An 11,625-nucleotide genomic window follows, 5' to 3' on the forward strand; every position below is an offset into this window, starting at 1 on the left:
AATAAACACTAATAAATAAATGTTGAGTTTTTATTTACATCAATTTCTAATCCCTTGATATACCTATCATGAACATGCATTTGTCGGACTTTACAATCACAAAGGCATGACTACATTGACATACAATATTGAGTACAGACTTTAGAGTATTTATTTAGACGAAATTAATATATTTTGTGCATTAAAAGGTACATATTATAGTAAAAAATTAGAATCCTATAGCATAAGTATTGAAGCACTTTAAGCTAAATGCTAGCTTCACACGATAGCAGAACATCGCAGGCAAATCAAGAGACAGTGTAGTAGTGTTATTTACGAACGCACGCTTACTATTAAAACAGTATTGTACTGTTCTACTTTTCTGTCTCAATATGCACTTGTGTAACTGTCATAACATAGTATTATTCTTCGACTTTATTTACAACTAAGTGAACGTTTATTCTCGTGTAAGACTCGTTCCAATCGAGTCGTAAAACAGCGCTGTGTGCTTTTTAAATTTCTTTCAAACTATTTTATTCCTTTAATTAAAAGACCAAGTGATTAACAATGCGGTTGATGCTAATTTTGATTACAACAATATGTTTGTTGAATTATAGCGAAGCTAATAATTTGTTGGTTGTATTTCCCATTCCTGGAAAAAGTCATTCTATCCTAGGGCATGCGTTCGTGAGACATTTATTAAATGCAGGACATAAGGTAAGTGGGAATAATAAATGAAATGATTTAAGAATGATTTATCATATTGGGAATGATTATTTGTTTATAAGCTATCGCCCGCGATATCGGCCTCATTTATTTACAACAATATAGTGTCCTTTCAGAATAAATTCAACTTAATTAGTAGCCTACGTGTTCGTCCATGCTATGTTACGTCTATACCAAATTTCAAGAGGCTTGCAGTCGTTCTGGAGACACATTCTAGCAAACATCCATCCATCCGCCGAAATATCACCTGGTAGATGTCGATACCATTTCATTTAAAAAAAATAGATCATTTCCACGAACCATTTTTTTTTAATCAAAGTTTCTTTATTGAGGTATTAACATGTATAACATGTCCTGGTGCTTGCATGAGAAATTTGCTCCATTATGATCTAGAAAAATTACTTAATATGTTCTTATCTGAAAAGACATAGCAAACAATTTTGTAAGTTGTAAGTTTATACATTTTAATTCCAGACAGTCGAAGTCGTAGGCGATAGCTAGTCTTACTAATATTATAAATGCTCAAGTTTGGATGGATGTTTGTTAGAAGGCATATCCAGAACAGTTCAACAGATCTTGGTGAAATTTAGGTTAATACTCTTGCAGAACACATATGCTATTTATTAAGGTCTCGCGGGCGATAGCTAGCTCATCATAAATATCAAAACAACAAAGTCAATAAATGACATCGCGAGGACGACCAGCTGATATGCAAACAAAACGTATATAATATTCCAAACAATGTATATCTATTGTTTATGTCTGTTAAGAAATACAATGTGTAAATGTTTGTGTATTTACACTGGTTACTCATAATGACAATTGCTTTACGATAATTTTAACTCCTTACGATTATTTTCTATTAATAGCACTAGTAAGGAGCCATCGAGGACACAGACTGTAATTTACGTATTTTAATAAACTTAAAACAAGCAAAACATTTATCTTTTTGTTTTTTCTTCTTATAAACCAGTTGTGCCTTGAATGTAAATGATATAAAATAAATTTTTCCATAAAAATAAGAGATGTTTTTGTAGCATCGTTTTTACGATGTTTTAAAACAAGAAGAAACCTTTGAAGTAATGTTAGATTTTTTATTTATATATTTAATTTTTATTGCTCTTGATAATAATAATTTATTCTACTGTTATTCCAGGTGACGTATATAACTCCGATTCCAATGAAAGATGTCAATCCTGCATTGCGGCAAATAAACGTTGAATCGAATAAAAACTGTTTTGCGCCTGGTAACTATTGTATTTGGTATTTTTATCGATTTTCAATTGACATAGGAACATTTATACGACGTTCTTATGGTGAAGGAAAACATAATGCAACCTGCACATATCTGCGAAGAAATTCAAAAAGATGTGTGAAGTCAACCAACCAGCACTTGACCAGTGTGGTTGACTACGGCCTAGTCACCCCTAACTTAGGGTAGGATCCGAACCCTTCAGTGGGGACGTATAGTGAGCTGATGATGAATTATTGAATTTATTAATAAGATAAGGGTTAAAAAAATAAGACGAAGTAAAAATTTAAATAACCCCAATCCATACCACGATGGAATTGGTCCACTTAATACCACTGTCTTAATTATTTCTTGCAATGATTTATTTCTACTTGTGGATAAGGAAAATGACAATATCCGTTACTTATCTGATGTTAACATTTTCACACCTGCCAACGATTTAATCATATGCTGTAATAAAAGCTAATTGTTAATATATCTCTGTTTTACCATGTTTTAATACTGACTGGTTCTCAGCACTTCAACTGCGTGGAATTAAAAAAAAACAGCGTTATACCTTCACGCGTTCCTGAGAAAATTGGTCTTAACAGACAGACGGATACAACAAAGTGATCCTATATGGGTTCCGTTTTTTTTTTAAATAGCGGTATATACACTATTTCAGACTGCAATCTGTTAGTCTAAAATTTTATTTAGATCCATTAATATGTTTTGGACATGTTATGTACATACATCCATCCAAATCTACGCATTTACAACTTTAGGAAGAATTAAGATACCTCTATTCATCTGTATGGCAAATGCAAGTAGATTTTATTGGATTATTCCGAATTATATGTTACATCACTAACAATCCTTAAGGTAAAGAATATCCTAAAAAACTATAAAAATATATTTACCATAGCGATTGCACTTCACCATTTGATCTACTGCAATTAAACAGATTAATTGGATACATTGTTACATATGTTGCTTTGCAAAGAAACTGGTTTATTTTATCATTGTACAATTTAACTAAGACTAAGTAATGACATCACGTGGTCGTCAGACTTATTTTATTGCATTAAAGCTGAGACTCAGCATAAAATTCTAATAGAGTCAGAAACTTTAAGTTAGAAGAAAATTTAGGTTGAATAAATGGTTTTGAAATAACGGGGATTCAAAGTTGTTTAGAATAATTACTAATCAAATCAAAATCGTTAAGCGAAGATAAAGATGTTTTGAAGCAGTGAACTTGTAACAAATGTTAATAATGAAGATTATGATAATTATCTAATTAATTTTAACCGTTAACGTATATCACAATTAACGGTTTTTATTCTTTATAATTGCAGAAGAAGTACTCGACATTCAAAAGTTAATGAGGAAAGAAGTTGATATGAAGGATATGCCGACGTTGTTTACAATGATGTTTAATATTGCTAACGCAACAATACAACATGAAAATGTACAAAATCTAATTCAAGATCCTACAGAAAAGTTTGATGCAGTAATCGCAGAATGGATGTATAGTGAATTATATTCTGGGTAAGTCATAAAAGGTTTTCCACCGTCTAAACAGTTAATCTATCTCAGAAAATAAATTCCAGTTTGATATCTTGACGTGTTCCTAAGAAAAAATTGTCTTGACAGACAGACGGACAACAAATTGATCCTATAAAGGTTCCGTTTATTTTCCTTTCGAGGTACCGAACTCAAAAAAATATGTTAAGCAAAAAGTTTTAATCCAACTGTTTCTGTCCTTGAGTTTTGACCTTCACATATTCTGATGGAAACTTCCTTGTAATTAGAAAAATAGTCAACTATTATAGTAAATAAACAAAGACAAGAATAGAATTACAGTACAACGTGATGAGACGTGCAATGGTTAACAAGAATGATGACTGGTTAAAAATTATTAAATTATTTTTAAATTTTCACAAAGATTTTTTTGTCAGTCTGTAGTAAGTACTTAAATACTTCAATTCTAAACTGCAAGACTACCGTTATTATTATGCAATTTCAAAAGTAGATTGTATTTTGTGTACAATAGGTTCTAATCATTCATCACAGTGGTAGAGCCCGCTTTAACATCTTCGCACGAATCGGCCCGGCTTGCCCGGTGAAATACCACGACCACAAAGAAGACAGGCGTGAAGTGGAAGCAATTCCGCGTTTCGTCTGATGAGTGTGCGTCCCGGAGGCCTAATTTAGTCCTCTTTCCTTTCCCACCCTTTTTCTTAGAAGGAAAGGATGGGAAGTGGAAGTGGACTTTCCGGATGAGAGGATGCATGGGAAGGGAAAATATTTTCTTTCTGTGCATCCTCTCCTCCGTCGATTAAAAGTAGGCAATGCATATGCGATTGCGTGTGTCTATGGGCAGCGGCCACTTCGCTATTTCAGCGATTTCGGGTGGCCGATTGCTCGTTTGGGATCTTTTGATATAAAAAAAACATAAAAAATAATTTTCAATAAAACTATATAGCTAAGCGCACAATTAATTATAATCTAAACTCTTGCTAATATATGTTATTACATACTGCTATGTAATTAGAAACTGCTATAACTACTTAAGGTATATAAAGTAAAGCAAATTAAAATATTTATTGTTGTAAAATTGAATTTAAAGCGTCAATAGCCTAATGGTTAAGGGTACACAGAATTATTCTTGTTAAGGTGGAAAACTTCCTTAGGAACTTCATTATTAAATAGCTTTAAACTTATGCATCTACTTCGAATATATAAGCGTCAATAGCCTAATGGTTAAGGGTACGGATTTCCGATCACGAGGTCGGAGGTTGAAATCCCACCATTCGACTATTCTCGTAAACCATATCCTAGCACAAGCAAACTTATATGGAATGGTACAAGAAATATAAGTAAATTAACAAAAATCTGCTAATGTTTTAAAATAAAAATAAATTTAGTAAGATATAGTAAAAGTCAATTCGGAAAAGTAGACGAATCGAATAAAACCACACTCGTCAAAATCGGTTTAGTTGTTTAAGCCAAAGGAATTTACATACAAACTCACTTGCACATGTGCACAATACATTACCCTCTTTACAGTTTTGTTATCAGTAGGATAATAAAAATAACAGGAATTAACAGAAAAAAACAAAACATTTTCGTGTAATTCGTATAGTGAAAACCTGTGATTATAATAACACTGAACAAGAATATGGAAACAAAAGTCAAGAAGTCAAGGGAGACCTTTTACGATTTATATCTGCAATCGTTAAAGATAAAACCATATATTATGACCTCAACGATACTTCACGAGGCTTCCTGTTTATAAGAAAAGATAAACAACGTCAATAAAGCACTGTAATAAACATAAGATAAACAAAGGTGATCGTCCGATTAACGATTTAACTATCACAGTGGCATTGGCTACATTGCAAAAATTACATGCATATCTACATCTAAAGTATTATAAAATTCATTGGAAGTGAGAAATTGTAACAAACTTATTAAGTCATATTTGTATCATCTTTATAATAACTAACACTTTCCAAAATATATAATTTCCATTGAATCCTCGAGCGTCGGTGACTCAGCACTGGAGATGCAATCTGCCAGTTCTGGGTTCGAATCCCGCCAAATACCAATATGTTTTTCGTTTTCCAATTCACATATGTACATTTATCCGACGCTCCTACTGCGAAGGAAAATATCGTGATGCAACCTGCACATATCTAAGAAGAAATTCAAAGATATGTGTGAAGTCAACCAACCCGCACTGGGCCAGCGTGGTTGACTATGGCTTTATCACGCTTAGCTAGTAGCTAGCTTAGGGTAGGCGCCAAGCCCCTCGTTGGGGACGTATACGAGTATTGAGCTGATGATGATAATATAATTACAGGTTTTCTGCTGTCTTCAACTGTCCACTGATGTTCTTTTTATCTGTAAGCCCTCATAATATGGCATTGTCGCTGATAGATGGAATACCGAATCCAGCTTACACCGCAGATCATATCAAGTCCAACACAATTCCTCCATTTACATTGTGGTCGCGAGTTCAAGAATTAGTGACGCTTTTGGATTGGAAGATTTATACTTGGTAAGTAATATAAACGCTTCATAATATTGAAATATATTAAAAACACAATCGCAGGACACTGTCTGGGAGTATCTCAATCTATAAACCATATCCTAGCACAAGCCTAGAGCTTAGTTGGTATGGTACAAGAAATATAAGTAAATTTACAAAACCTGTATATTTTAAAAAAAATCTTAGAAACCAAAAATTTAGAAATTCGATTTTAAATAATGGTTAAATCCTTATATGTTTACTTAGAAATCCATATCCACGTGATTCGACATCAAATTTTTTTCCAGGTGGGTGAATGATCGGAATGTTAATTCTTACGATAAAGCATTTAAATCAGCTGTGGTTAGAAGAGGGCGGATCCTCCCTACTCTAGATGAGATGAAATACAACGCGTCTCTCATGTTCGGAAACTCACATATATCAACTTCTGATGGCATTCCGCTTCCGCGTAATTTCATAGAAATAGGCGGATATCATATTGACGGTAACATCGAACCATTATCTAAGGTAAGTGAATAAAATATGAACCAAAATAGTATGCAATATACACATAAGCATAACTAGTAGATATACCGGATAGGAATGAGAAATAGCATATGAGAAGTAACGCAAAAGGATAGAATTATGCTTACCTGTATGTAAGTGCGAGATAATCCATCGATCATAGTAGGCCCAGTGTGATAATTATTTTAAAACTAGTTGTCCACGACTCTGTTCGCGCGGAATAGGAAAATACAAAATTAGTAGCCTATGTGTTCTTCCAGACTATGCTCTACATCCATGAAAAATTACATCGAGTTCCGTTGCCAATTCTGGAGATACCTTCAAACAAAAATTCATCTAAACATGCCCATTTAAAATATTAATTATAATAATAAGATAAATGAATAACGTTTATTTTTCTTAAAGGATTTAAAAAAGATATTGGATGAAGCTAAACATGGATTTATATTCTTTAGCATGGGCTCCATGCTTCAAAGCAGCAAAATGCCCGAGGCAATAAAATCAGGACTGGCAAAAATATTTGGTCAATTAAAACAAAAAGTTATTTGGAAATTCGAAGGATTGCTACCTGACAAGCCAAATAATATTTTTATGTTAGACTGGGCTCCGCAGCAGAGTATTTTGGGTAGGTTACATTACAATTATGTTATTACTAGCTGTCGCCATCATCGTCGTGTTCATCCAGATGTTCTACATCTACGCCAAATTTCAGGGAGATCCGTTCAGCCGTTCCGGAGATACCTTCAAACAATCATCTATCCATCCATCTAAACATTCGCATTTATAATATTAGTAAGAAGTCCATACCGTAAATCCAAAGACCAAGGCAATGTTTCCATTGTTATCTTTTGTGTTTTCTCTTTACCAGCTCATCCAAACTGCGTGCTTTTTATCACCCATGGTGGTCTCCTATCAACGACTGAGGCGTTGCACCACAGAGTTCCTATAATTGGTATACCAATGTTTGCTGACCAGTTTATTAATATAAACAGGGCGGCTGCTAAGGGAATAGGCAAGAGAGTCGATTTAAATTACGACACTCCCAAAAACTTGAAACTTGCAATTGAAGAAATCCTCGGAAACTCGAGGTAAGTTGATAAGTTAGTGGAGCAAGACGTAGAGTTGTTTATTTCATTTTTATGCTATTTTACTGTTTTTATAATATTTATCTATAACGTCTAAAATAACTTAAGTAAGCCTATAAGAAGTCTTCAATGATATAAAAAAGTTAATCAGTATTTAACACTTTAAACAACAACTGTAATTGTCTATTAAGTAGATTTTTTTCGTACTTCTTTGCACACGTGAAATAAGAAATCAAGAAAGAAGAAATAAAAGAAAATACATTTCTTATTTCAGTTACGGTGATCGTATCAATGAACTTAACTACATATACCACGACCGGACCACATCACCGGGGGCAGAAATTACTCGTTGGGTGCAACATGTTATAAAAACCAAAGGCGCCCCACATCTTCGTTCTCCAGCACTTCTGGTTCCTTGGTACCAAAAGTTGTACCTCGATCTTATTTTTCTAATAATAATCATTATTGTTATATTTTCTATTGTTATCAAACGATTAATAGGTTATAAGAAACTCAATATAAATGTTAGTAAAAAGCGAAGTTGATTTTATAAGTTATTTGATTGTTGTAACAATTATAGAGTTAGAAAACTCAATATTTCGTTTAATTTCTTGAACTTGACAATTGTAAATGTAAGTTCCCTATCCAATTTAGTATCCGTAATATTATACTTACTTGAGTTTATTTATTTTAATGACATTTTTTGAATTCTATAAAAAGTGACGGGTTGGTATTTGTCTTATATTTTTATCATAAGGCAATATAAATCTGAAACACGACGAGTTCAGTTGCTTAGCGATTTACGCAATCCAATGTCCTAAAGCAGTGGTTCCCAAACTTATTTTGTCTACTGCCCACTTTGAGAATAAATATTTTTTTAGCGCCCCCATATTTTGAAATATTAAAAAACCACTATAACTTCAAATTAAATTAATTAAGGATTGTGACCTATATATGTACATTAACGGAGAATTCTAAACGAAACTGCAGCGCCCACAAGGGGGCGTTATCGCCCACTTTGGGAAAGACTGTCCTAAAGGTTCGTACACAGCGTGTGTTGCCTACATTTTTATTTGTTTACCAAAGCCAGTCGCTCGCAACCTGTTTGTCCGGATAATTGTGAAAAAAGTTGTAGCGATTTGCAAGATAGCGGAGTAAATCAGTTATAAAGTATTATGTGATGTGGTCGTAGTTCGATGACCAGTACGATATGGAAGGACAACCAGTATCGCAGTGTAATAAAATTAAATTATGAAGTAAGAAATTAATAACACAATACACAAGTTAAGTTTATCCATTAAACGTTGGTAAATTTCATAAGGACAGGGACGACAAAAAGACAGGAAGGACTGATTGTGATAAAACAGAATAGCAGTACTCTGAGGATGCCATTAATGATCTGTGCTTTAAGAATCTTAATAATAATAATTTTAGTTTTATGCAGAAATGTTTTGTGTGCATAACATTAAATAAAATTGTTTCCAAAGCAATGAATACTATAATAACATGAATAATATTTATTTGTAACTAATTCTTTTTAATTTTTTTAGGTTTGGAAGCTGAATACTTTCTTCTAAGCACATTAATAATTTTAACCAATAAGTACAATATTGTAATCAGTACAATGATAAAATCCAGATATAACTTTTGATACAGAGGCACACCGAGTGCTGGTGAACGAAGATGACTGGCACCTCGCGTACGGACTACGTATTCCACCCAATGGACCAATTCCTTTCCCGGAGGAAGAATTCGGTCATGGAACATGCCTGATACCTCTTTGGCTTTTTGCATGTAACTGAAAAAAAAAACAATCAATCTGAGCTACAAGAGTTCACATAGTGATAGTACAAGAACTATAGAAGTAACTAAAAATATTTCTATGTTGTAGCTATGTTCACCAAAATAAGCCTTTATAAGTCTCATATTAAAGAACGATAATTAGCCTCTACAAGAAACAAAAAGCAATCACACATAATGAATTCTATTACTATAAGGCTGTTAGGCATCTCTTTAATTTTTTAAATCTAGCTTTTGCCCAGGACCTTAATCTGCGTAGATGTATAAAAATCTAATAATAAATCAGTCATCATCAGCGATTATGTAATTTTCTAATTTCAAAGGATTTTAATTGTTACAAACAAAAATACTAATCTTTCCTTCTTGTAATAGTAATATGGACATTAATAATCAAAGATATTTAAGAATGGAGTAAAAGAAACCAAGAGTAACTTACGATGGGTTTTCTAATATTTCTTCAATAGCGATTTTAACTCTAGGAGCCATATCTTCAGCAAGTGTGACTACAAGTCCGAAGCCTTTGATTTCAACTGATCTCATATTAACATGTTGATCAGCCATTACAGGAATCCCCACAACCGGTACACCAAAGTGGATAGCCTCCGTGGTCGACAGTTGTCCACCATGTGTAATGAACAACTTCAGATTAGGATGTGCTGAAAGTATATTTCTTTGAATAATTCAGGAATAACATAAACTTATTAATGTTATTAGAAATTCAAGAACCCTTACAAAGAATACTTGCTTGAGGTGCCCATTTAACAAGATGAACATTCGAGGGAACATTTGGCAAATCTGATTCGAACTTCCATATGATAGTCTGTTTGAGTTCGCCAAAAATTTTAAGCAAAGAATCTCTCATTGTTTCAGACATATCAGAACTTAGCAAATTAGATCCCATGCTGAAGTAAATTACACCGTCTTTTGCATTATCCATTAAAATTTGCAGATTCTAAAATCAAAATAAAACCATACTATACCTATAAATCTATAAAAAAAATTATAAGTTCGTGCCATAATTGTGAAAAGTCTTTCATTTATTTGAAACATTTTAGCTGATTTTATAGTAATGTTTATTAAAATTTAAAAGACTCACCTTTGGTAATGGACTCACATCTTTGTTTATATGGTAACCAGCAATATATTTAGCATTTTGTGGTAATTTAAACGGTGTACCAATTGATGGATGTGAGTTTAGGAATAAAAGTGATCCATTGTAAATAGCTTCGTCATATGAAGGTACTGTGACTCCCCTCTTTGAGGCAATTGATGGAAAGACGCTATTGTATAATGACCTTTCGAATGGGACCACTACTAAGCTGTAAATGACAAGGGAATTGTTTTAATTTGAGCCAAATATAGGTTATTACTGTAATATTTAACATATTTTATAACATGTAAGAAAGGCATACAAAAAAACGCTTAGAGGCATATGCAAATTTAGAGCAGCTGAAGAGCTCCCAGTATTTAGCAAATTGAGATGTCAAAAAATAGCTTATTTACATGGTTTCCCATAAATGAGACATTCATAATGTTTTGTACGTACTTCATCATCAGTGATTTTTTAACGATCATCCATAATTCCATGGTCCTCTCCCAAAACGTAAGAGGAGATCGGCTTATCGAAAAAATATCAACATTGTAAGCAGGATTAGGAATTTCATCCATTATTTGTAAAACTTGCCAATGAGCTTCTGTTGATCCAAACCAAATAAGCGGACATTTGAAAAGGGGTGCGATTCTGAAAAATTATATATCATTAATTTCGATTCTGAGAGTTGACAGCGGGATATAGAAATCACCAACTTTACTTCTACTTCTTTGCAAACTAGTGGTCACCAGTAATCCAAGAATAGTTTTTTTTATTAACAACATTAACTCTGTCAAATCTAAGTTCATCCGTTAGTATATTATTTTTATTTTTTACATTATTTACATTTCTTAGTATATTAATTTTAGACGGGATATTTAAGCTATATATATATATATATATATATATATATATATATATATATATATATATATATATATATATATATATATGTATATAGCTTTTGTATTTATATTTTATTATATATATTATATTAATATGACAGTTGACAATGGTGACATGTGACAGGTGACATATCAATATCAATAAAAATTATAAGATTTCGAAAAAATTATAAAAAACGTTTTAAAGTCCAATTGAAGACAATTATGATGAGTTTAGAGGTCATCGGCCACTGTTCGGAGACAACGAGAAT

The 11,625-nt window shown here is 32.7% G+C and overlaps 2 protein-coding genes across 2 annotated transcripts in view; one reads left to right on the forward strand and one right to left on the reverse strand.

The window, feature by feature from the left end:
* Nucleotides 1-212: 212 nt before the first annotated feature.
* LOC106116706 (UDP-glucuronosyltransferase 2B1-like) lies at nt 213-8,174 on the forward strand. The gene is made up of 8 exons (XM_013310643.1): nt 213-696; nt 1,862-1,952; nt 3,292-3,484; nt 5,802-5,999; nt 6,278-6,497; nt 6,900-7,119; nt 7,363-7,582; nt 7,854-8,174. The coding sequence occupies exons 1-8, from the start codon at nt 547-549 to the stop codon at nt 8,122-8,124; spliced, it is 1,563 nt and encodes a 520-aa protein (XP_013166097.1). The 5' UTR covers nt 213-546; the 3' UTR covers nt 8,125-8,174.
* An 899-nt stretch (nt 8,175-9,073) lies between these two features.
* The window catches only part of LOC106116705 (UDP-glucuronosyltransferase 1-7C-like), a 7,715-nt gene continuing 5,163 nt past the window's right edge, over nt 9,074-11,625 (reverse strand). The window contains exons 5-9 of the mRNA XM_013310642.1: nt 10,926-11,120; nt 10,476-10,698; nt 10,112-10,331; nt 9,816-10,035; nt 9,074-9,377 (exon numbers count right to left, since the gene is read on the reverse strand). Coding sequence (XP_013166096.1) covers nt 9,107-9,377; nt 9,816-10,035; nt 10,112-10,331; nt 10,476-10,698; nt 10,926-11,120 — 1,129 coding nt within the window. The 3' untranslated portion in view covers nt 9,074-9,106. The remainder of the gene's footprint in view (nt 9,378-9,815; nt 10,036-10,111; nt 10,332-10,475; nt 10,699-10,925; nt 11,121-11,625) is intronic.

Source organism: Papilio xuthus, unplaced genomic scaffold (assembly GCF_000836235.2).
Source record: "Papilio xuthus unplaced genomic scaffold, Pxut_1.1 DF827714.1, whole genome shotgun sequence".
NCBI lineage: Eukaryota > Metazoa > Arthropoda > Insecta > Lepidoptera > Papilionidae > Papilio > Papilio xuthus.

Coding starts and splice junctions, on each gene's coding strand:
- LOC106116706 (XM_013310643.1), top strand. CDS start 547: ATGCGGTTGATGCTAATTTTGATTACAACAATATGTTTGTTGAATTAT. Junction 1,953..3,291: donor TAAAAACTGTTTTGCGCCTG/GTAACTATTGTA, acceptor TTATAATTGCAG/AAGAAGTACTCGACATTCAA. Junction 6,000..6,277: donor GATTGGAAGATTTATACTTG/GTAAGTAATATA, acceptor ATTTTTTTCCAG/GTGGGTGAATGATCGGAATG.